Source organism: Barbus barbus (genome assembly GCF_936440315.1).
Source record: "Barbus barbus genome assembly, chromosome: 21".
Classification (NCBI taxonomy): Eukaryota; Metazoa; Chordata; class Actinopteri; order Cypriniformes; family Cyprinidae; genus Barbus; species Barbus barbus.
Genome location: NC_136749.1, coordinates 19,782,559 through 19,809,691, shown reverse-complemented (window position 1 = coordinate 19,809,691; position 27,133 = coordinate 19,782,559). Strand labels below are relative to the sequence as shown.

Sequence of the window (27,133 nt, the reverse complement as noted above, 5' to 3'; positions counted from 1 at the left end):
AAAAAATGAAAACTGGCATCATTTACTGACCATCAAATTGTTCCAAACATGTATGACTTTTTTGTTCTGTTGATCATAGAAGATATTTTGAAAAATGTGTGGGTAACCAAACAGTTGTTGGTCCCCATTGACTACAATAGTGAGGGAAAAAATACTATGGATATCAACAGAGACCAGAATCTGTTAGGTTTCCCACGTTCTTCAAAATATATCTTGTGTTCAGCCCAGGAAAGAAACTCATACTGGTTTAAAACCTCTTGAGGTTGATTAAATGATGTCAGAATTTTCATTTTTGGCTGAATTGTCCCTTTAAGGGGTAAAATCACAAAGTCCCTCACACAGAACGTTTTCAGCGCAGCCTCAAATCCAAGAACTGCAGGGACTCGAGAGATGCGTTTTAACCCGCTGAACTAGGCCTGCTGTTTACTGCCAATTCGAGCTCAGCGGTTAAAGACGTCCATCTAATGTAGGTTAACATAAAAATTAATTAAAACGCAGCGCGGTTGGAACAGAGGAGATGGAACTGGATTAATTGTAAACTAATAGGCTATATAATTAAAATACCACATAACATAAATATGGTAAGGACACAAATCTGCGTTAAAACTTTTGTAAGCTTCCGTTAGAAAATGTGTGAAATTGTAAACGGGTCAAAAGTCTTGAACACCATAGGCTATTTGTTTTATAGGCCTAAGTGTTGTATAAAAGTTCATAAAATATTTCCGTGGGGCGTAAAGCGCACAAATGCTATTTTAAAATATTCACTGGAAAGAAGACAAACATCAAGTCAAGGATGTTTGATTCATGACATCGGAATTATTCTGTCATGGTTTAGCCTGTCATGTCAGGGAATTGTGCAAGTGTGACTGGCAAGATATTGACAGGTAAAAGGAGACTAAATATGAGTCGTATGTCTGTTTTGTTTCTTTTAAGTTCTTCAGAAATCTTCATCTTCAATTGTGTGCTAATAAAGGCACGACTAGGAAGTTTACATATATTTGGCTTGGAACAGTGCTGCAAAAGGTATGTGAGCAACACATAATTTACAGGTTTTGTTATTTCCATTGAAGATCAATATCGGTGCTACATCTTTACAATGACATGTACTGTCTGTATGACAATGAACAATGATTTTACTGTTGTTGCAGGAGGGGTGTTTTTCTTGTGAACAAATCAAGATCAGATAAAATTGAGTCTGTGGCCTCATTTATAAAGTGTGCGTACGCTTAAATGCACCCAAACGTTCATATTTATAAAAACGATCTTTGACTTGGAAAAGTGCTTAGCGGCACGTCAGGGTTTGAGCAGACGTACGCACTTTATATTGTCAGAGTATTGCAGGTTTTTTTAAATATAAGCTGTTCTTGCAGCTCGCTGTTCAAAATTATTATAAAATTAAAATATATTGGTGATATTTTATATGTTAGAGATATTTATTAGTAGCTGAAACCATTCAATTGCGTGCAAGTTCAAGATCAGTTGCGATTCATAGCTGAAAGAGACGCGTACGCACGTTTTCTGCTCGTACGTTCATGAATCGCACGTACGCATATCTTAGAAATGATCGTGAGATCAAATTTAGCATGGTTTCTTCAACATTTTATAAATGAGGCCCCTAGTGTGCAAAACCATAATCATAACTGACTTGCACAAAGCCCAGAGCTAAATACCACTTGGGGATTAATTGAAATGCCACTAATGGAAACAAGCACACTTAGGCTTAGACTTCATTTGCTTGTGTACATAGAACTACATAAAAAACCTGGGTGCCATTTCACATATTCTTAGATATTGTTTATTTAGATCATCTCAACAAATATTTGACAAGAGGATGCAAACAGCATTATCATCCAATGTCATTAGCATCTTGAGGATGAATTTCAATGTAACATTATCTAACCATCTACATAAATATTATTTTTTTCTTGGTATGGAGTTGTGACTGTTTAGGCGACAAAACTGGACTTGCTAGTTCAGAGAGGGGAATGCCACAAAACAACACCTGAAGACTGTATGCCACTGGCAATTATGACTCCACTGTCTGCATTTGTGGTCAAATGGATGACGTTTCTTGCAAGTAACAATAAAGAATTCATTCATCTGTCACATGTTTAGAAACGCTGCAAAAGTTCCATTTCTTCGCCACTGCATTTTTCACCCATCTCTCATATTTCAAGACGTTTCTCGCACCAGGTGACATTTGATACTGAAGCCTGCAATATTATGCTCCGGGTGAGAGATAAAAAAGAAAACCTAAACATTTTGCATTTACACAAACCTTCAAAGAGAAGAACATGCAAATACCCTCTCAACATTTAAACCTTTGTTGTTTGTTTTTTAAATTTGTACATTCAAAGTGAGCTATCGACCACAGAATTTAACACTTCAATTTAACACTGCATAACAACAACACTCTGTTTTATGTAACTGAAATCCTTAGCAGAACATAGTACCAAGTAATTTGCACAATAGCCAATTATTAGGCATTTTAGCGATTGAGGAAAACAAAGATTTCAGCATGACATAAGAAACATGACCTGTTTCCCTGTCTTGAGATGAGAGTTTGGGGCTGTTCTCGATCCAGTCACAAGCCTCTGGCACTCTCACTATGTTTCTCTCATAGTATCAGTGATGTGTTAGGTCTCTAGCCAAGAGACACACTGTCACACCAAAGAGAAAAACGAGCAAACAGAAAAGACATAGTTTCATTCTCGACAGGATATGGAAGATGTTGTCTGTTAATTTACAGGAAAAGTCTCAGCTTCACAATAATTCATTTTAATAAAGTAAACAATTTTCTTCCAGATGATTGTAGATATGCAAAAACGTTACATTTAGGTCCCCAATAAATAATAGCTTTACAGCATTTATGAGTCTGTAATGCAAATTTCTACATAGCCTACTAATGAATTTTATGAAGTAAAGTGACATACTGCCAAGTATGGTGACCCATACTCGGAATTTGTGCTCTGCATTTAACCCATCCAACGTGCACACACACAGCAGTGAACACACACACACACCGTGAACACACACCCGGAGCAGTGGGCAGCCATTTATGCTGCGGCGCCCGGGGAGCAGTTGGGGGTTCGGTGCCTTGCTCAAGGGCACCTCAGTCGTGGTATTGAGGGTGGAGAGAGCGCTGGACATTCACTTCCCCCCACCTACAATCCCTGCCGGCCCGAGACTCGAACCCGCAACCTTTGGATTACAAGTCCGACTCTCTAACCATTAGGCCACGACTTCCCCTATTATTTTAATATTAAAAATATTTATAATAAATTAACATTTAATGTAATGAAAATCAATTAACTTTAATTTCTACTAATGCCTATATGTTATTATAATACCATATCAATTATTATGTAATATTATATTATTAAAAAGTCAATTTAATGTAATAAATTCATAAAGTTACTGTTAAAAGAAATTACTGTTTGTGATAATGCAATACTTCATCTTCAACAAAATAAACGTTATTGTAAAATTGGTACAATTAAACAATTTATACATAGTACACAAAAATACATATTTTACAAATACATATATACAAACGTATAGATTTGATTTGTTTTCCACATTTTAGAATAATCATAATTTTCAAGATCATTGTATGTGAAATACAAAACTTAGTCTATTTAAGTTTCATCTCAAATGAAACAAAATTTGTCAGAATGATTGCTTTGACTTGTGATCTCAAATTCTTGCAACTATTTTAAGGCACATTATCTATTTTTGGTACAGAAACTTGTTTCTCCTCAGGCACAAGTGACGGATTGGATATGATGTAGACTGAGTTCTCAGTTTTACTGTGCGGATCAGTTACAGGCAAGCCCCTGATGTTCTCAGAGCTCTTTCTGGCATATTCATAAACATTGTTCAAGAATGCATCTTTGGTATTATGCTTCTTTTTGAAAACAATTATGTAACATTTTGGCAAAAAGTGGCAGCTCAGGATCCCGTAGCTTGAAATGAGAATAACAACCACCTCTACAGCTGGTACATATTTGCCACTGGTGGTGACATGCACTGGGATAAAAATGACCCAGGCCATGAGGTAGATGAGCATACTGAATGTGATGAACTTTGCTTCGTTATACTTCTGTGGAAGTTTTCGGCCTTTATAAGCAAACATAAAACATATCAGAGCCAGCAAAGCTATGTAACCCAGCATTACTCCAAACATCACACTTGAGCCCTCTTTGCATTCCAGAAGAATGGATTTGGCCTGCACCACTTTGTCTTTAAAAGGCATGTGTAAGGTCAGCCAAAGAGTGCAAATGGTGACCTGAAGCCCCATGCAGATGCAGACGATCAAGTACGGCTTGTAGAGCTTGCGAAGAAGCTCTTTCAGCTCTAGGTTCAATTGGAATGCCAGAAGGATCTTCAAGGACTTCACCAAGATGCATGAAACACACAGCGTGAAGCTCAGGCCAAAGATGACCTGCCTCACCCTACACGTCTCATTGCTCGGTTCACCCATAAAGAAAATGACACTGATAAAACTGCCCAGCAGGGAGAAAAGGATCAGATGACAAAGTGGTCCACCTGCAGCCTTAACCACCAGAGAGTTCCTTTGCCAGAAGAACAGTGCGGACATGCAGAAGAGGAGGAGGATGCCGAGGGCAGCCAGCGTCAACAGGACGATAGCGAAGCCACTATTCCACTCAAAGTACTCATAAAGCTTGGAATGACATTCTGAGCTATTAGCGTTTGACCACATGCTCTCAGTGTCACACTTGGAACATGCATCTGCATCTGAAAGACAATTTAAAAACATTGTATTTTATTGACTGTTGGGCTAAAATTGGAAATGAAGATCAGGGATTTTCATCTTTAATGTAAAGTGGCATTATTAACTTGCCTGTGTCGTTGGAGTACTGGTTTTCGGCGCAGGCGAGACACTCATAACAGCAAGTGTGCTGACCCTCTGCTGTTTTTTTGTACTTTCCTGGCTGACAGCTGTCTGAACACTTAGATACCACATTCTGAGAAGAAACGAGTGAAAAATTACTTTAGGGAATGCTTTATAGAACACGCAATATATAATAGAAGCGCAATAAACTCTGTAGTACACTGGCCCTCCAGGATCAAGTTTACAGTGTACAACGCGGTCCTATTGTAGTACTATGGAGCCCCTAAAAGGACACGGTGATGGACAAAAATATGAGATGAGATGGAAAAAAAATTATTTCAATGCTTTTGTGTTTATTTGTAGATTTGCGTTCCCCCAAAAAACTCTGCGTTCACTGGCAAAGCAACTGCTCTTTTGAGAAACTTTGCATTCTCTCACAAAAGCTTTGCGTTTCCCTGCAAACTTTTTTTTTGCTCTGCTCTGAAGTCTGCGTTCATCAGCAAAACCTAAAAAAGTACTCAAAAGTTTTGCCAGCAAACACAAAGTTTTTTGGGGAATGTAAAATATTTGTGAGAGAACGCAAAAAGCACTGAAATACAATTTTTCTCGTTTCATTATGTCCATTTGGGGCCGATAATAATAATAAAAATGTTTTTAAAAAATAATAATAATAATAATAATATACACTGTAAAGAATTAATACAAAAACATCCCCTGTAATAACAAATATCCAAACAATACCGCATAATAGCCTACTAGGTAGATATTTTAGTTGTATTGTCAAGTCAATTAGAAAATTTAATAGCTGACTTTTTTATTAGCAGAAAACCTGTCTTGATAAAAATTATGATTCAAAAGAATACATTACCTCAATATCACTTAGATTCTTCCTTGTAAAAGTGAAACTTCTGTTAGATGGATAATATTCTGCTATTATGTCATGTCCTTTAAATTCATCCCATAGACAGACATCATAGCCCAAATGAATGTCGCCATTCGCGTCAAAATTGTACATGACTCCTTCTTTCTCAAAAGTGATGTTCCTCAACTGTTTTAAGAGCTGAAATGCAAACATGCAATGACTTTTATGACGTTGATTGTGACAAAGCAAATAAGTAGGTAAATAAATCAAATAAAAAAAATAAAAAAAAAATACTGAATTTGAAAGCAAGTGTCTCAAAATGTGGAAAATACCTCCCAGGGTTGGATAGTTGAAGGGGTCTTGCATTGTCTTTTTAGACATAGTTCAGCCACAGCATTAGCAATAGCCCTGACAGCCATCTGCACGCTGAAGACCATGTCCATTTCCAAATGTGTGTTTTCAATCAGTGTCTTTACTGCATTTGCAGCATTTCTTATATCAGGCTGTTTTAAATATTCCTCCAGGAATGAATTGTTCATGTTAGCTTCACTTTCAAACTTTAGATCCTTAAGGTACTGATGAAAATCTGTAATATTTCCACTCTTGAAGGTGAAGCCCAGTATATTTCCGATATCTGAAAGATTTACGTCTTTCAGAATATTTTTAGCGTTTGACCAGTTATCACTGGCCACCCATATTTTATTTTTTGAAACGTTCCTACCAAACAGGCCCTGAAAAAGCAACTTCATTTGAGATGACTTGGCAAATGAGACCACCACATTAACCTTAGTATTTGTTTCAATGATGTCCACAGTCTTGTTGATGTGGGTATTTAATTGTTGTTGGTCTGCTAGCGAGTCTGGTAGGATCACCTTAAAGGCCACACAAATTCCCTCGCTTTCGGTGTGCTTAACAAAACGTTCCATGGCAGAACGCCCATAGTCTCCATCTGTAATGATAATGCCAACCCAGGTCCATTTATTGTCCTTCAGAAGTTGTACCATGGCATGGGTTTGGTACTCATCATTTGGAACAGTCCTCATGAAAGCAGGAAAACGACTTTTGTCACTTAGAATCGTAGCTGTAGATGCATAACTTATCTGCACAAAAGATGAACAGACAGCAATTAAAGGTTAAATAGCCTATATTATAATTCAATATACTTAGGTTAAAATATATCCATGGAAACTTTCCATTGGACAAAATGTTCTTTATAGTGTAAGAAGTGTCTTTAGATTATTACTTCACACTAAGAAAAAAAATGGTCCTTTTAAGAACTGTTTACTGAAAGGTTCGAGGAACCAAAAATGGTTCTTCTATGGCATAGCTGCAAAACCACCCATTTTTTTTTATTACTTCATGCTAATTTCAGGTGGAGATCCTACCTGTGGAATTAGCAGAAGGTTGAGTTCCCTGGCAATTGCAATGGAGATCTCAGAAGAAGAGGTCCCAATTACCGCCATTATTGGCTGGACAGGTTGAGAAGAGTTTGTTGGTGAATCACAGTCTGAGAACGACTGTGTGAGATCTTTGACGGCCCGAAGCGCAGTCGTGACATCAGAACATGTGTCATAGATGCGATATCCAAGAGTTAAGTTCAAACTGCTCAACATGGGGGATTGGTTTGCCATTTCCACAGCATGAATCATAGCTAGAGCCTGATTTAGACCGTTTGTGTAGTATCTAGAGAGAACAAAACAAAATCACATAGAAATGTATGTGCCAATATTGTTAGCATAAGAATCACAGTACAATAATAAATAAGAAAAAACATTATACGCTGTATAATGATGATGATGATGCATCATGCAATATGGTATTAGATTTATGTAATTTATTGCATATACATCTGAAAAAAAGAGAGTGTGTACAGATTTAAATGGTGTAGTAAAATAAGCTACAGTGTATGTATTTTGACAATTTAGTTCAATAATGACTTGAATTTTAGTCAAAGAAATACATCTCAAATACACTATATAATTATATTCATCAAGGACACATTCAATTGAAATTACATTTATAATGTTACAAATTATTTCAAATTATGAATCTGTTCGATTTTTGTTTTCAAATAAATGCTGTTCTGAAATTTCTATTCATCAAAGAATCCACCAAAATATTAAGCAGCACTTCTTGCTGTGATAAATAAAAAGAAATGTTTCTCGAGCATCAAATCAACATATTAGAAGGGTCATGTAACACTGAAGACTGGAGTGAAAGAAATTGTGTTTTAAAATGTATGAAAATAGAAAAGAGTTATTTTAAATTGTAACTATACTACTGTTTTATTGTTTTTAATATTATTGTTTTATACTGTAAATACACCCAGCCTTGGAAAGCGTAAGAGACTTTTTTTTTTTTCTCAAAAATATTTAAACATCCAATCAACCCAAAATGTTTGAGTGTTATTTATTTTAATTAAAGACTTTTCATAATAACAGTGCTTATGAATTTGAACAATATGAACAATGAGACTGAATAATTAACAATAGGTTTTAATACATAATTTAACATTTAATTCCTGAAATTATTAAGAAATACTCCATAAATTATAATTATTTGAATTAAATAATAACAACACCAGCAACATCATGCCACTGGGGTCCTTCTGCCCCAATCTTGAGTCTAACTGTAATTTGTAACTTCAAAATAAAAACAATAATTTTTACCCTACTAATCTAAATGGATTACTGTAGTGTCCATAAATGCCCCATTAACAAATCTTTAATGTCCATCACAAATAAATGAACAGAATTATCCAATCACAAAAAGGATCAATTCAGTCATATTATGTGTGATGTTCTTGAACACTCACCTGCTGCAGTTTGGACGCTGAGGAGAAGAGAAGCTGTTTAAGCCAGTGTAGTTCACTGCCACCACTGCCTCATGGATGGGGAAAAGACCGGCAATGATGATGTCTCCCGGGGCCATGGCTCCTTGGTGGCTGAACTGTGCCAGAGAAACTTCTCTGACCCCTACCAGCACAGACAACATGAGTAACAGGCTCAAATCCAAACCAGCCATCACTGCTTTAGGCTGTTATCCCTGAGTTCACCTGGACGACTGATAGGTGTGCTCTCACACATATTTGTTTATAGTACATATACAGCTCCTTTCATGCATAACTACAGGAAAGTAAAACACATACACCTCCCACACTTTCCACAAGTTCCTCCCCCACCCCCCTGACTTGTAAAAAGTATAAAGGTGGTGTCTTCCTGTAAAACAGGTGAAATAAAACCGATGCCAACAAACGTCTTAAAAAAAAGAACACTCAAGGCCATCAGGTGTTTCTTAATATACATTTGGTGATGTAAATACAGGAATAAAAAATAATCCATACCAGGATTATTATAATTAACTAAAACTGAAACCATAAATTTGTTTTCTTACTTGACTTAAGCATTACCTCATAAAAACAAAACAAACAAACCAAAAAAACACTTAACCTTATTTTTATTTCAGCTAGTTGCAAAGGAAGCATTTAGCGTTTTCTTTCATTTTGACTTGATGTACTAAAATAACAAACTAAAGCTGAAATAAAAATGAATAAAAAAAACAATATAAACATATTTTTAAAAGCCAAAACTAATATAAATGCCACAACAAAATTACTAATACACTAGATAAAATTAAATATATATATAATGTATTATAATAGGCTATATTATAATAGCCTAATAAATTGAAATATTAATAAAAACTATAATTTTCATGCTAAACAATGACACACACACACACACACACCGTGAAATAAAGTTAAATGAATCGCACCAATATTACAAGCTAAGAAATGCATTATTATTAATTATTCATCTCTTATATCCTCTTGAAGTGCAAGTGGCTTGTTCACGCCACCTTGTGGTGAGAGAGCACGTGTTAAACTCTATTTTTAACGATACGAGGCGCAGATACTTTCATAGCATGATTTTGTTTTAGTTTTTTAAAATGGGAAATTATGGCTTTCAGTAATACTAATGACTTCTTAGTCAACTGCAGTATTCCTGAATCACCATTCATCTAGGAACCGTGCTATTTGTAAGTCTCTCGTCGTATCACTCCGCGGTAATTGATCCTACCTCATAAAAACTGTTACTCAAAGTCGAGTTCAGTATTAGTTTTATCGTGAAAATAAAAACTTTATCTTGATGCTCCTGAAATTGTATCCATTTTTAAAGAAGAAAACGAAAACATGGCTCCGAAGAACAAGAAACCGCTAAGAAAGAAAGAGATATAGTCCAAGGTGATATGTGAAAATAATGTTCACTTTTTCATAAAAGCATGAAACTTTGTACACTTATATAGTTTGCGGCCCTAAACATTTTCAGGGTCGCAAAAACACCTTGTGAATGTCATGGCGACCATTTTGGCTTACCTCTCAGGCGGAGTCATGTAACTTAGGGGGTAGTTTCCAATACATTCTTGTTTTCTCTCAACAATGCTCTTAACATCACACACAGATGGCAACGCATTGAGGTGATCAGTTAATTGTTAATTCAGTGACTTTATGAGAAGGATTACAATTAAATCTCAGAAGATGCAGAATTAAATTTCAAACATATTTCATGCAAACTTGATTTACAATCACTCTTTGGGGCCAGAGTTGTCTATTATGTTGTCCACAAGGCTGAAGCCAGAGTCCTGTATGCGGGCAGGTACACGCAGGTGAACCGCTAATATTTGATGTAACAAGTGGAATAATACTTATGTGTAGGGTCAGGGTGTGGTGCGAGTGCGGGTTAGCGTTAAATTAGTGTTGCTGTCAGATAACGTGTCGGGTGTTCTGTGATTACTGCGATTGTAGGAAGATCATTTCTCCAGCCAGGAAAGGTTAACGAAAATGCCTCTCTGTGATGTTGCCACAAGGCATCGCTTACATATCTCAGGCTTCTGGAGGGGATGTAGCTTCATAAGAGTGAGGAGGAAGTATGGGGTGCTGAGCCTGTGGCTGTTCTGTACACAAACATCAATGTCTTGAACTTGATACGAGCTGCAGCCAGTACCCAGTGCTGGGAGATAAAGAGAGGAGTGAAGTGGGCTCTTTTGGGCTTATGGAAGACCAGTCGTGCCGCTGCATTCTGAAACATTTGTTGAGGTTTGATTGCGCATGATGGAAGTTCAGCCAGAAGAGCATTGTAATAATCCAGCCTAGAAATGACAAGGGCCCGGGCAAGAAGTTGTGCAGCATGCTCTGTTTGGAAGGGCCTCATCCTCCTGATGTTGTGCAATGCAAACCTGCAAGATCGAGCTGTCTTTACAATATGGTCCTTGAAGGTCAGCTAGTCACCAAAGAATACATTTTTATGAACCTAGAAGGATGATGAAATCATGCTGTAGAGTCGGAGTGGCAGGGAAATTCTCTAAAATGCTCTAAAAAAATGCAGGGTTAAATACAACCCAGTGCTGGGTAAATATTGGACAGAATGCATGCTGGGTTGTTTTCAACCAACTGTTGCGTTAAACAACCCAATCACTGCTTTCATCCATATTTTACCCAGCACTGAGTTGTATTTAACCCAGCATTTTTTAGAGTGCAGTGTCAAAAGTGGCAGATAGATCCAGCAGAATAAGAACTGATGTTTTGGAATCAGTTTTCTCTATCTGCTGGGCTACAGTGACCGGCAGCAAAGCAGTCTCAGTTGAATGGCCTCTACTGAAACCTGATTGGTTAAAGTTCAGTTGGTCATTCTGTGAAAGAAATAATCTGTGTCTATAAAGGTGTGAACCAAATGGTCCATTCCATGAGAATAACAAAGGAACAGCATTCCTCAGGAACGTCTTGTAGATTTCAGGATCACCAGCGGAAAGGTCCTAACAACATTGTTTCTAGCCCTTTTGTCTTCAGGTAATTATATCCCACAGACAGAAGTTTGGGAGAAGCTAGGATTCATTCAAGGGTTAAGATTGTTTGAAGGAATACATGCTAACATCACTATTGAAGAACTGCTACACTACCATCTTCTATAAATTCTTCTCCCCAAAAAAAGTTTGGTCAAGCCTACTTAATTTTTTTGTAGTAATGACATCTAGTACATTGGTGAGCCACCCAACAGACTGCTCAGCAAAAATACAGTAAAGATGACGATACATGGGGCAACTTTTTAGGTTAGAAGGGATAATATGCACTGGCCTGTCTAGACAGATATTGTCTTGACAAGAAGTTAAAGTGAATCATAAAGTGTCAGTTGCTGTATTTACATCCAGAGATGAGAAATGGGCGGGTGAAGGAAGAGAAGATGACACTACAGAGGAAAGATGGAAGGGTGAAAGGAAGCGTAGCTTTTGCCTAAAAGTAACTGGTTGAGGAATTGGTGGCATACAGGCCATATGTAGGTTAAATGTAATAAAGAAATGAGCAGAGATGTCTAGAGGTTTTACCAAATGTTGTCTGCAGTACAACTGCAAGTGTCAATTAAGTCAAGCTGGTTGCCTGATTTGTATTGCTTGTGGTGGTAAGCCATTTGAGGTCAAATGAATGTAAGAGTGGAAGTGGAAGTCTGCAGTGTAAGGCTTCTCCAGATGGATTTCGAAGTCACCAAGGAGACTTGGTGCCATCTGCCATCCACAGAGAATGAGGACAACAGCCAATACAGCTCCTCTATAGTTGACCAGGAAGGCTATAAATGATTACAATATGGAATTTAACAGAAGCATAATAGCATGAAACTCAAAATAATTTTTATTGGGGAAGAGATTTTTTGGGAATTTTGATTGGGTAATTTTTATTTTATTTTATTATAGGGAAGAGCGGGTTGAGTATTTCCAATTATTAGAAATGAGAAGACCAGTACCCTTCCAACCTGACGCGGGGTGTGAGAGAAAGGAAAGTTTGTTAAAGAGAACAGCAGTGGTTGCGGAGTCATCTGGACAAATCCATGTCTCACGCAAGCCCAAGATTCTAAGAGTAGACTGAGAAGTAATGGCTGGAATGAAGTCTGTTGACAGCTGACTGAAAATTCCAGAGACCCAGAGAAAATGACAGAGGTGCAGCAGAAGAGGTGCAGATAGGACGCAGCTTAGCAAGATTGCATTGCTGTCTGCGTGTGATGTTAGAGCATAGTTGAGAGAGAACAAGATCGGAAAATTACTACCGCCTACCTGACTCTGCCTGAGAGGTAAGGAAAAATACAGTTACTTGAGATTATATATTTTTTTATATCTCTGAAGTAAATGATTGTATTCCTGAAAACAATCTTTTACTGTACTATTGTATAAAATATTAGTTAAGCTGGTGTGTGGTGGACTGCACATTGTTGATGGTTGAGGAGATTCCCACTTCCATGTAAAGTGCTTTGAGTACCCAGAAAAGGGCTATATAAATGTAAAAAATTTGTAATTAATAATAATTAAAACAATCTTTTATTGGAGTATTGAATAAAATATTAGTTAATTATCAAAGAAAGAACAAATTAATTGTCATATGGACTTTTGTAAATGCTGTGATACTGTGATGCTCAGATACTGTTATTTCCTTCTCACATTGCTGATTTCACCATTAACTCTTCACCTGAACTGTGTATGTTTTTGTATATGGTATCATTGTAATCATTGACCATCAAAACATAGGGATAGACATCACCTTTTATGTTTTACCATGTTTAATTCAGGAGATATGACACAAAATACACAATGTGGTTATGGCGGAAAGGAAAATGATCACCACGGCAACCAGGTGTTTTTGCAATGGCTCCATTTCTGAAAATGTTCAGGGCCCTAACTTGTACAATTGTACCAAGTTTCATGCTTTTATGAAAAAGTGAACATATCACCTCAAATTTTGCACATATCACCTGGACTAAGAGAGAAGCTGGAAAAGAGACAACTCGAACGAAGAAGACATATGTTGTATGCCTATATAGAACAAGCAAACTGGACTGCAGATTAATAATACAATTAATAAAACACTATAGTGTTTATCTTGTCACTAGGCAAACTGTTTTTGTCCAAGGCGAACGCTAAAGTCTACAAGAAAAATCAAGAAAATAATTCCATCTCAAATCATGTTTCATTGTTTTAGTAGCGCTGTAATTGGTGTGTCAGCTGGTCATTAAAGTTGTGGCTATTTACACTAAGTGATTAGATTCCATTTACACCAATTGCAAATAGCACATTTTCTTAGCGAGAGATGCTATTTGCACTAAGCCATGGATTCTATTTACACTCAGTAAAAATAGCAGTATTTTTTAATGATATGTTATTTACACTAAGTGTAAATAGCTATAGATTCTATTTACACTATATGTTAACATAGCTATGAAATACCTAATTGCAAATAGTGGCAATTATCTGCACCTCAGTATTGTAGTACATTATAAAACTAAATAATTATAAAGGTACATAATAATAACATATTGAGTGTAAATTATAGATTTAATTCAAATTATTAAATGGATTCCACCTTATTGAGACAATAAAACCCTCCCTACATCCACCCTAACCCTACCCGATACTTTATTTTCAACTTTTTGATAATTTCCTTCATTTTTATTGAAAATAAATGCCTTTCCTGCGACATGAGATTTGAAAAGGGAGAAAAACAAAACAAAAGGCGGATTCGAGCTTGGGTTGATCATGTCAAAAAGCACATGCCATACCACCTACGCCACTGAAATTGGTACTAAATAAGCGGCTCACTAAATTAGTGTTGACTTTCGCAATCACATGTTGGTGGGCAGAGTTCATGTAAATAGCATTTGCCAACAAGACTGGCTATTTGCACTTGGTGTAAATAGCCACTCCGTTACAGTTTAATGTGTTTATGTGTGTATGGGGGGGTTACTTAATAGATAAGCTATTAAGTAACAATTGCAAGACAGAAGGTCTGAGATTAGATGAGTTTTAAGATATTAAGTCATAATATTATAAAAAGATAAAGTTAACCAGTAGGTGGCCACCAACTACACAAGGACCTTTTTGTGTAGTAAAGGCATGGTGTAGGCCACAGTTAAGCAACTCCTGAGGACAAAAGAGCACCGAAAGAATGTATTGCTTCTAGGGGAAAAGGAGGGGAGGCAAGCGGAGGGAGGCAGAGAGCAACGCAGACTAGCTGTAATCTAAAAGAGCAAAAGGGCAATGTAGAATACAGTAGGTCTCTAATCGTGTGGATACTGAGATACAAGTGGGAAAACAAGGGAAAAATAAACTGCTCATGGAGCTGATAGGAAGGTGGAGACACTACAACAAAGCAAGATAGTGGCTGAACCTTGTAGTGGTATGTGGAGATTAGTAGACTGTGAAGAGAAAAATTAAGAGCTGAAAGAAAGAGAGGAAGAGAGTCCGAGACGACGGCTTCCTTGTTTACAAATTTGTGCAAACCTGATAACCAAAGGGAGACAGAGAGAAGTGAAACACTTGGCTATCAGACCACTGGTGCCTTACTCATCTTGTCTAAGAGGAACGTGCATTGTTTTCCACCTCTGAATCAGTTTTGAATTAATTACGGCAGAGATTGTGTGAAATTATGTCACATGTTTTTCATAGTTCCAGTTGCTTTTTGTTCTTGCCTCCCCTTGAGAATGTGCTAATCAAAGAGGAAAACATTCCTGAGCTGACATTTGTTTAATTAAACCGGAAGAAAACATTTATCCTCAGAGTTCATATATGATAAATGTGATACCTCTATCGTACAGTTGTTTTTCCTACCTTGGAAAGCCTACAGAAAGCAAGAGAAAAAGACTGGAGGACACAAATGCAAGGTTTCATAGTTAAATTTTATCTGAAACTAAATTTTCAACCATACAGAACTAGGAACTGTAAATAATATGTATATACGCTTAATATAATATTCTTTTAATAGTAATTACAATCTTAATACAAGCATCAGAGAATGAAGAGACATCTTAACTGGCATTTTCAAGGTGGACAGCAGCTTGATACCAAATTTATTAGATCACTCTAAAGCATGGTACAGCAAAAGGAAGGAAGGAAATATAGGGAATGAAAAACAAAAACAAATAACTGGCCATCTGATTGCAGCTGAAAATAATTTTGAGTGCCAGACTCGCAAACAAAACAACTAGACCTACACACCAGCCGACACTTAAGAGCTGAGGATGGCGGTGATGATCAACAGAGTGATTGCACTAGACAGAACTAAACGGTTCGGAAATACCAGTCCAGTTACTAGAATTAAATATTATTTGCTAATCACTGTCATTTCAGAAAAGAGAGCAAACACAGTCTGCATTTGTCAAACTGTGGTCCTCTGGAAAATGAAAAGGACAGAAAAAATTTAAATAGGGAATTTTTCTAATAAATATTTAGGTCAAATTAAAAGCACTGGAAAGACTCCGTTACAATCATGATCAGCTCCACAGCTGGACTTTCCAAAGGCCTGTTCTCTTAAAGAGCTGAAAAATACATTTTACTTTAAAGAATCAGTCTTACAAATGGTTTGTGAGAGAAATAGACTAAAAAGTTAAATTACTGATCACTATGAAATAGTCCTTGCCTAATATTTAACATGAATCTTTCAGGAAAAGGAGTTGAAGGTGCATTACCATAACTTCCAGTTCTTTCTTCAATCATTAGGAATAAAAATGAGAAAATTTATGCAAGTCTGCATTATGTCACAGAAGAGAGCGATACAATATTACTGGGGGAAGAAAAATGCTAAACTGTAAGTTTTCCTAGCTTTCTGTGTTCACTGCAATGCATATAGCTAGTTACCAAATTTCATCGTCATCAAGATCATTGCATGCGTTTCTTACACAAACTAGCAATGCAATATACAACATTACAGCCCATGTTTAACTGTTCCACTCAATGATTGTGTCCTAAAAATACCTGCCAAAAAATGGACCCGTTACATTTCTGATCAGTCCCATAAAACAACTTTTCAAAAGCTGATCGGAGACTTGGATCAATGCAGACAAATCTTTGCTAAATGAGGTTTCAGAGCATGTGTGATACTAAGCAAGTATGTAAATTAAGGGGGGGGGGGGTTGCACTAAAACGTTCAGAGATGGATAAAGCATTCCAGGGGTACCTATTAAGTAAAATGGATGGAGCCGTATTTGGATGTGGGCGTGACAACCTAAAAGCTGGCTATTGTTGTTAGTGTTTTTGTCATTTTATTCCACTCTCTGAAATAAGGCAGGATTAACTGTTAAGAATCTATGCACAAATGCATACTAAAATGTATACACCAGTTGGGCACATTCACTTTCGCCGTTTCTTCTTTTATGTAAGCATTTCAGCATTCTCTCACTGACAACAGTGAGGGTAATCCAAGTGTAATCTTACAGTCGTGCAATAGGCCGCAAGTTTACATCCCTTCGTTAAATTCAAAAATACTCCTTGCATATGCAGCTTGAATAACCAATCCCTCAGTTAATCCCAGTAAAAGCAGTGATTTGCAACTGCTGGCTCCCCCCCCCCCCAAAATGCGGATGGCAAAACGTTATATAATCCACAGCGTCACACTAATCCCTCCTTGTTCAAATCCAAACAGATCAGAATCTTGTAATCTTTATTCCAGAGTCCCCAACAATCAAACGAGCCATGGAGGGATGAACCTGGGACAAAAGAAGGTACAATCACACGTTAAAATGTTAAAAAAAGAAAGCTTTCAGATTTTTGGAGAAGATACATTTAAAATAAACAACAAAAACTAAAATCAAACATTTTAAATGCTTCAGGATTATTTAGGCATCACAACATTATAATATACAGTGTAAAAATTATTATATTCATAATAACAGTGTTATTAAATTTTTTGTAACCAATAAAGATTCACCAATCTCACCTGTGCCTGCATTGGCCCATAGGGCACCACCTCTCCATCTACAGTGAGGGTTCCTCGTTGTGAAAGCGGCTGAAGGCGGAACGCCCGAGCAGAAACATGACTAACGTAGGGAGAGCTAAGGGACAAATGGGCTCCTCTTTCCATTGCTAGGAACAATCTAAGCAGTGTAGCCCGGGAGATACCAGCCCGCACAAATGTCAGATGGATCAGCCCATCATCAAATCGAGCCTGAGGCGCAGCGAGAAGATCTGCTCCCAGGTGGCTCTGGTAGATGGCAAGCACCAGGACAAAATCGCCCTCAATAGTGACCCAGTCGCGTGTAGGGAGAGGCTGATCCAGTGGAGGTAGCAGATCATCCTCTGGCAGGTTGATGGAGGATGTCATGCGAGGGTGGTTCTTCAGGGATCCTGCGCGCTCTGCAAGGTCAAAGTTGAAGGAAGGAGTCGGTGAATGAAAAGAAGGCGATGGGGAAGACGAGCTGGGAGTGTTGGGACGTGGTGCGAGATAAGAAGAGTGGGGAGAGGCACAAGATGGAGACGAAGGAGGGGTTGGGGAAAGGGACAGAGAGAGGGACGGAAATTTTGGAGGGAGGGAATTTGAATGTGATTGGTGCAGAAGAGAGAGGGGCCGTGGCCGTGAGGGGTTCTGGTTCTGGTCTAAAGTTTTAGGTTTGAAAGCTTTGAAAGGAGATTGGCGGAATGGAGAAGATGAGATGGTGAGGGCTCGCTCACGAGACTTGTCCAGTGGAAACGCCTCTCTCTGAAAGTAGGTTCCATTTATGTCTTCGTCCTCCTTGCCATAGGCTGCCAGCTCCAAGTCTTGGTCAGGTTCTGCACCAATTGGCTGGCTGAAAAAGGCATTAATTATCTGGCAAGAAGGGGCCGAGTTTTTACGTAGTGTGCGTTGCATCTCAGGTGGAGTCGTTTGATAACTCTCATTGCATTCATTTGCCTCATCTCTTTCACCCGAATCTCTCGCTTTCGTCACTTCTCCATCCATCTCATCCTCACCTGGTTTATTCTCTTCTTCCCTGTTTCCATTATTACTGGCTATGTTGTCACACTCTTCCCTTTCAGTTGATTCTGAGCTGGTCCCTAACGTCTCCATCTTCTCTTCTGCTTCCACCTCTCTTTCTCGGTCTTCTGCAAGACTGCTAGCTCTCACTACTCCAACCCCTCTTGCCCTCTCTCTTCTCCTCTCCCTCTCCCGCTCTCTCTCCTGCCTCTCCTGTTCTCTTTCTCTCTCTCTTTCCCCATCTCCCTTACGGAGACTTCTTTGTTCACTCAGGCCCATGTCTGAGCAGGTCCGGTGAATGGGAGTGCGACAAAATCCCTCCAAACCTTCCGTAATGCTGCGTGAAAGTGGCCTGCGGGGTGGCTGAGGTGTGGCATCGGGGGATAGGTTGACCATACCGGGTGGCAGGTAGGAAAGACGCCCCTTATAGGAGCGCAGAGAAGCCAATCTCACTAGTGTTCCCAGGGTAAACCGTGCTGAGCCCAGCCCTCTGTAGCGCTCACTCTCTATGTCCACATCAGACACAAAACCCCAGGCCACAGAAAGGAAAGAGAAAAGCCTCCTGGGAGCAGATGGGTGCCCATTCTGATTGGTTGTGGATGATGAAGTGCATGGGCTGGTTGTAACAGACACCAAGTCCATCGGTTTAACCCCACCCCGACAAAGCAGAAAACAGCAGTTGAGGAGGAGAGGCTCCCGAAGGCACATGTCATATCTAAGAGACAGACAGGAAAATGGAAATAGATTCAATTCAGTCACATTTATTAAAACACCAAAAACCCTTAATTTACTCTCAATACTTGAAACAAAAAATATTCAAATTCTGACAATCATGTGGCAAACAACCCTTGAGAAATGTATGAAACTCATCTTAGTAACACGAAAAGTGAGTTTTTGTACACTGAAACAAAGATTTTCTTTGTTTTCTTAGTACATTCATTTTAAAATATCATTTTTTTATCTCTGCGGAGGGAACAGGATGTAGTTTTTTTGTTGTTTTTTATACACAAAGAATTTTTAAAGAATCTTCACATAGATTTATTGCCTGTACAGTGAGAGATGACAGGGAAAATACCAACATATATGTTTGAAATGCGGGTGAGTAAATCATGACAATTAAAATTTTGGGGGGAACTGTTCCTTTAAAAATAAGGGAGGTTCTCTGAAGAAGTGAAGATTTTCACACAATGTGTCCCAGGTGAGCACCAGTACATTTCGTACCCTGCATAGTGGTTGATTGAACCAGCAAGTGCATTTCCAGAGCCACAAGGCAGGATTCCCACAGGAGTTTTTATTGCTTGTTCCCAGTCTGGCCTTTCCATAAGGCCATTTATCACCTGCAGAAAGAGGACACACAGATTAATATGTAAATAATCTTATTTTTACATACAAACCATGTGGTAGATCAGTCAGGTACTAAAAAATAAAACTTATGTCATTCAGAATGTTCTACACATCTTTTGCCCCTACATTTCTTAAATACTTTCACTAATTTGGTCTTCTACTGATCAGAGAGTATTGTTTTCAGCTAATTAACATGTTTAAATAATTTAAACAGAATTCCGTAGACGTTCCAGGAAATTTACCAAACAAATTTCCTGCAAAAGGTAGTTTATAAATGGGCTTTGTAATAAATTAATCAAATGTATGTGACAAAAGCAATCAAAGATTGTTACGTCATTTACCTCGTGCAAGAGTCCATCACCAGAAACAATGACAATTCCGTCCCATTCTGGTAGCGAGATCTCTCTGATTAGCTCACGTGCATGATTCTGACGCTCTGTTCAACAACAAAACCACATGCATCACATCGGTTCAATGCAATCAGTTTCTAAGAACTGCTGGTTTGAGAGCTTCAAAAAATATTTGAAGCGTTTGCAGGTGACGCCAAATGTGTGATTGTATGTGCTGTTCTTACCTGTCTGTATGAGGTTGTAGCTGATGTTGGCTTCTCTTATCATTGGAAGTATGTGCGTTTGACACCACTGCATTGCCTGACCCCGGCCACTGAATGGATTGACCAGCAGCAACAGTCGACGGGGACGGGGCAACATGCTTTTGCAAAATTCTGCTCAATAAGAAAACAAAAACAAACAAGTGAGGATAAGGCCTTAATTTTAAGGCTAAAAACAACACTAAGCCACATCCTAACCCATCTGTGAAAAATAAGTACACCTCAAAAGCACAAATCTGACCTTCATTTCAAAAATACTACTGAAAAGAGAATTTAAATGATCCAATAATAAATTCCACATAATATTTTATTCAACAAAATAAAACAATCACTTTTCACAGTTTCTTATGTTAATGGTTCAACTGTAGATTGGAATTTGGGATATGTCTCATCTATCCAGAAGACAGTGCATGCACAGTCCTGTTATCAAACTAGATTAGAACTTCTTCCTTCACAACTTCCCATGTGGAGCAAAGTTGTGCTTTTTAAGATGGTTGACTCACATATTTTGAATTTAACTGAGGCAACACTTTACCATCAATTTCTTAATCATAACTTTTCCCATAAATGTTACATTTGTTTTTGTTGTTTAAACAGCTGATTGTAAAAGTTTATTTCATTGTTGTTTTAATTTTATCTATAAACATCCAAGTTTTACGAATCAGCATAATTGAAAGGATGATCAAATGTTACTTTAGCAATAAATGAGTAAATAATGGGGTGTATTCACATTTTCACACCATTAGAACCACTAAACTGACCCAAGATCTGCACTCCTAACACAAACTAACAAGCCAAACTTATTAATATCGTATAAATGTATTTTAACTATTTACTGAGCTGCAACCACTAGCACTGACAACTACCTACAGCACTACAATTAAAAACAGGGACAGAGCAACAACAAGCAGCATCTGTTATGAAAGTCAATAAAGCCTGGTGTATTGCTACCAAACGATCTGCACTACTCAAAACAGGCTATATTTTCCCTGCCGCAGACCCGCCCATTCTCTGACCGTCAATGACAGCATGCGGTACACATTATGAGTCCAGAAAAAAAAAAACAGAAAAAAAAGAGCAGGAGGGAACAGTTACACTCTTACAAATATAAATGTAGTCAGACATGATTCATACTCACATAAATTGAGCTCATAGAATAAATCAAAGTGTCATCTTATTTACAAGACACATACTAATGACACAACATGAACGCAACAGCACTGACTCAAACGTCTTGAAGAATTAGCAGCATCTGGGTGCGTTTAGTGAAGACACTGAGGGGGTACATTAAATGATTTCCCACTAACAAAAGCATAGACACACCAGAGACAAAGCATTTACGAATGATCAAACCCTGACACCCACCTGTGGTGGAGCTGACATCCATTCCCCTCAGCAGGCTCTGTATAGCAGCGTTCCATTTCTCCGACTCAACTCTGCTCTCTGCCAGGTACGCCCTCACCTGTCTATGTCTGGAGACGCCTTTGCGGCGACGACCCGGAGGGTACCAGTAAAGCACCAGCAAAGGAGGGGCCGGTGAGCGCGGGCAGCTGCATCCGGTCAGTTCCGCCAGCGGCAGGATCAGTCTGGACTGCTTCCCCGCACGTGGAGACAACCGCTGGACATGGATGTGAGTTGGCGTTAGTGTCAGGGCGTAGTTAGTGGAGGCTGGGCTGGAAGGTAAAGAAACACCTCCAGGGCTGTTGGGGCAGCTGTTGCTGTTACTTCCACTTCCCCCTCCGCTGCTCCAACCGCCAAACTGTCCGTGCAGTAGGGCCTCCTCAGTCATAGATTGGCTCTCTGGTCCTGGGGAGCGCATGTTCAAAGACTGGGCTCAAAAGGTAGTGCCAACGGGATGCAGAGAGTATATTTGGACAATAAAGCTTGAATGCCTCATGAAGAGGTCTTTCTTCTGATTTGCAGAAATAACTTTCTGGACGGATGCACCAGTCGTTCTGAGATCAAATGTGTCAGCTTTTTAAAGCCCAAATCATTGGCTTTTGTGTAAACTTAAGGTTAAACAAGTTACAAAGGGTGCTTCAACAGGTGTCTTTTCAAAAAAGAAAAAAAAAAAAAAAAAGTCAGCATGATTTTCTATCCCTGATAGTGTTAAATCTTTTCCATCAGTGCATTTTGACTGGAAACAATGCTAATTCCTCTTATGATCATCTGATCAAAACACAATACACAAAAGAGATTTCCAGTTTAGTATTGCTAGTATCCCAAAAAAATCATAGTTTTGTTTTAAAAATTAAGATGCACAAAGAAGCCAGATTATTTGCTTTTCTCTCTTTGTCTGACTGCATTGGCAAAATATCACAATATGAGAAAAGGCTTAACTTTTGTCAAGGCTAAACGGAAATGTGTGTGCATCTACATAAATAATCAAACAACATTTCTTAAGTTAATAAATTGAACAATTTTCCACTCTCACAAATGGTTTAAATAAAATAGGAAGGACAATTTCAATTAACAATGCATTGTCTTAAGGTCAGAGAACAAGGAACTTACAAATGACTAAAATAAACACACACTAAGGTTATAATAACCCTATAAGTGCTATGAAACGGTTCAGTGAAAAACAAACAGAGAGCAGAGGTAAAGGCCAGGCTGAGGATAGTGTTTGAGAATAATCAAATGAAACCTAATCGTGGTGGTTGACTAAAAATACAGTTCCTCTCCAAAAACAACAAGGTTTAGGAAGTGATAGAGATGAACAGGGATGTCACTTCTGGTTTTGGTCCAAAGCAGTGTCAGAGATTGTAGTAGTGCTGGGAACTCATGCATTATAGCTCACCCAATAAAAAAATGCCAGAAAATCCAGGATTTGATATCCATGAACGTTGAACTCTGTTCTTCTATCCTTGCAAGAGAGTCCTCAAAAAGGAAAAGAAATAAAACACAGAATACAGAAAGAGGAGGAGTGCTGGAACAGGGTCTCAAGTCATGGTAAACCTCTTTACCCGATGTTAAAGCTGACCTGCTACACAGAGAACAGAAGGTTTGGAGAGAGACAGAAAGAGAAAGATTACCTTTCAAAGTTAAATGCCATATTTTACATCCTACAAAGCAATACAGGTCAAGTAATAAAACCCTAAGAATATGAACAAGATATTATTCTGAATAGAAGCTGAGGTCCTTCTGTTATAGATGATGTACTACCTTTCAAAAGTTTGGGGCTTTTTAAAATATTTTTGAAAGAAGTCTCTGAATACAATTTAAAATAACTTTTGATATTAATATAATTCAAAATGTAATGTATTTCTGTAATTGCAAAAAAAGCTGAGTTTTTAGAAATTTACGCCAGTCTTCAGTATCCCATGATCCTTTAGAAAACATTCTAATATCTGATGTGGTGCTCAAAAACATTTCTTATTTTATCACTGTTGAAAACAGTTGTGCTGCTTAATATTTTTGTGGAACCCATGATCATTTTTTTCAGAATTCTTTGACGTTCAAAAGAACAGTATTTACTTGAAATAGTAATCTTTTGTAAATGTAGACTGAAAAAAAAAGATTTAAAAAAAAAATTTTAAGGTAAGTGTTTGCAAACAATTTATCTTAGCATTTAAATAAACACATTTATTTGAAAATTAGTCAACTAAATTTGTTTATTTAAATGTAGCTCAAATAAATTGATTGCAACCACTTACCTTAAATTTTTTTTAGTGTATTTACTGTCACTTTTGGGAAGTGTATCCTTGCTGAATAAAAGTATTCTTTTGGAATAATTTCTGTAATACAGTCTAAAAAAATTTATTGACCCCAAACTTTCAAACAGTAGTGTATCTTATACATCAGAATTCAATATCATCTTTGCTGCCTTTCTAATGAAATGTGATGTTAAGTTGACCGTTGACCTGCACTTAACCTTAACAGACTTAAGTAATCAGATAACAAATAGTGCAATGTCTTAAAAGCTCCAGCATCAGCAGAAAGGAACATGCTGAACAATACGGTTCTGTTTCTCAACGGAAAGAATGTGGCAACCGCTCTGGTGAAATGTGAACAGATGGATTTAGTCTGAATACAAAGTTCATTATTCAAAATGTTCAAGTACCTGTGGTTTGCAAATATACAGGGCTATGTCATTTTGATTCAAACAGAGAAGAAAACAGTTCTGGGGTGGAATTACACCTGTCCGGCATCAATCTTGGATGACACTACATATGTAAATTCCGCAGTTGAGCCTGAAACGCAACACCGGGGGCCGTGAATGAAAACTAGAGCTGTGATGTAAATCGCAAGTTCAACTCAATGGAGAAAAGGAATGTTTGAAATGTGAACAGACGACAGATTCAACAGATTAAGATCTCGTCGTATGAGTTTATGGCTGACAGGAAACGCCTGCAATTGAGAGGCCTAATATATCGGCACAGTCTGTAAACATCTGGGACAAAATGGACGGCTTTTTAGGATGTTTTAGCTGTAGCTCAACATCTGCAGACTTTGTTTTGGAATTTAATCTGGCAGTCAGCAAATAATGCTCAATGCAGAAATATGCGACTTTATAACATACTTTTATTTTCTACTTGTTAAGACTCCTGCGAAATCAGTGCCTGGCAGATTTCCATAACTGTTAAAGAAAGAAAAACCCCTGTCATGTCCATTTTGTCCTTATGTGTCCTTGAAAAGCGGGGCGGAGACACAGTCAAGAAATCAAAACCCACAGAAGACCAAAAAGTACATTCCTCTCTCAGGCTGCCTCAAGCTTTACCTTTCTAGAGCCAAAAGGAGCTCTTTTGAATGTCTGGGTTTTCACACATGAGTGCACACTTTGTCCCTTTTATCACCAAGACTTTTACTGTATCAATGATATGATAGTTTCAAGACTTATTCAGACAGACCAAAGCAATTTGACTAGAATTAGTCAGTTGACCTCACAGATCATAAAATATAAACACTGATGGCCTTTGCACACAGTTGTGTAGATATTTCTTTAGGCGAGTGGTTATGAAATAAAAAAAAAAAAAAAAAAAAAAAAATTGCCAAGCAATCCAATTAAGCAAAGGTAAAAATGCAAAGCTCTGTCACATTACAAATCAAATAAGTTCATATAATTACAAAGTGTCTCAGAATGTGACAGTCAGCTGCCACAGTGACAAGTTTATTTAAGTGTTACAAGGGGGAAATGGCTTTTATCATCTGAGTGTACTTGTATTAATTAGGGGTTTTACATGCAAAAGGCAGCTCATATAGAGACATTTGACAGTTTATTATGTGCGATCATAAGTGCTATCCTGTACCAAAGGGTACTATAAAATGAATTGCAGGCAAAATGTGATTGTAAACCATCATAGAAAATAATTTCAAGGCAATTAATAAGTACTTCTGCAGTTTCTTAGCAACTCAAACTCACATATAAACACAGTTCGCTGATGACAGGCCAACACATGATACTAATATATCATAGGATTTGAGTGGACTTGTTTGTACATAACGGTGACAGCTAAAACCTTTTTTAACCGTTAAAACCGTTTTACCGATGAGGAGATCAATGTATTTGGCAAACATGTTGTTAATGTCATTTTAAATAGCCAAGCTGACGGGAGCGCAGAGACATCAACCTGAAAATGGATCTGTTTCTGTTTAAACTGTTTACCAAATAGGGCGAACTATAAACTTTTATGTCTTACGAGGTGTAATGACTTGAATAATGATAATAAACGACAAAGCAAAAGTAATATCAGACTTACCTGGGTTTTTGTCCCCCCTACATGGCGAGTTTCCCAGCTTTCCTGAGCTGTAGGGGAGGCACGAGCGTTTTCAGGAAGTCTATTGACTCGGTGGGCGGAGCCTAGAGGATGATTGACGTGATAAACGTCCAATCAGGAAACACTATCCGTCTGGCCAGCCCATATCTTGGCGATAAAACACAGTACTGTCTTCTGAAGAGCTTATTTGCTACATTTATATTTATATTATATTTGATTATTGGTGAGAGAGATATTTAACATTAATTTATTTTGAATATACAGTTACTTACATTTAATGTTTAGTTTTATTCAGTCAAATTATGCACAATACCGAAGCTATCTCACAGATATAAAAATTTAGACAAAGATTAAATAACCCATAGAGAAAGACTGAAAACTGATCATGTTTTGTTAACAGAATTCTATTTAATGTTTTATTTATTTTATAACGAAGCTGTGAAAAGAGGCTTACACTTTGTATATCCGCATCTGGAGATGTGGAATGAAATCAAATGAAATGCTTAATATAACTTTCATCATAATTAAAAATGTAATTTATGTATGTAATCAAAAGACAGATGAACAATCAAGACGTTAATACTTTTCTAAAGATTTTGAGTAAATTGGTAAAAATCTAACTACACTGAAAAAAAAAATATTAATTTAAATTACTACATTTTTTAAGTTAAGCTGTTGCGATCAATTTATTTGAGCTAAAGTGATTCGAGGTTTCACAAAGAGAACATTATACATAAATATGTAGGTTAAGTATCTGACTAATGAAATTAAAACTAATGAATTAATGTTAAATAAATCTATTTTTACTCATATATCTGTTTAAAAAATGGTTCCACTTAATGTTATTAGATAGATTGGAAAATAACATTTTCAGCTTTTATAATTATAATTATTTCTAATTTTATCATATAGTCCAGGAAGACAAATAAGTGGTAAATTGATTGCGACTGTTATGCTTATTAGGTATTATTATAATAATAGTTGTTAA

The 27,133-nt window shown here is 37.5% G+C and overlaps 2 protein-coding genes across 2 annotated transcripts; both read right to left on the bottom strand.

Annotated features, from left to right (window-relative positions):
- Positions 1-3,715: 3,715 nt before the first annotated feature.
- LOC306887822 (G-protein coupled receptor family C group 6 member A-like) lies at positions 3,716-8,816 on the bottom strand (the record flags this gene model as incomplete). The annotated part of the gene is made up of 6 exons (XM_079445827.1): positions 8,533-8,816; positions 7,103-7,400; positions 6,050-6,817; positions 5,724-5,915; positions 4,865-4,988; positions 3,716-4,758 (listed from the first exon to the last, which is right to left on the bottom strand). The coding sequence occupies exons 1-6, from the start codon at positions 8,739-8,741 to the stop codon at positions 3,716-3,718; spliced, it is 2,634 nt and encodes an 877-aa protein (XP_079301953.1). The 5' UTR covers positions 8,742-8,816.
- Positions 8,817-15,408: 6,592 nt separating this feature from the next.
- LOC306887547 (sphingosine kinase 2-like) lies at positions 15,409-26,208 on the bottom strand. The gene is made up of 7 exons (XM_079445376.1): positions 26,128-26,208; positions 21,797-23,414; positions 20,396-20,545; positions 20,163-20,257; positions 19,699-19,814; positions 17,464-19,192; positions 15,409-17,233 (listed from the first exon to the last, which is right to left on the bottom strand). The coding sequence occupies exons 2-7, from the start codon at positions 22,248-22,250 to the stop codon at positions 17,171-17,173; spliced, it is 2,607 nt and encodes an 868-aa protein (XP_079301502.1). The 5' UTR covers positions 22,251-23,414; positions 26,128-26,208; the 3' UTR covers positions 15,409-17,170.
- Positions 26,209-27,133: the final 925 nt, after the last annotated feature.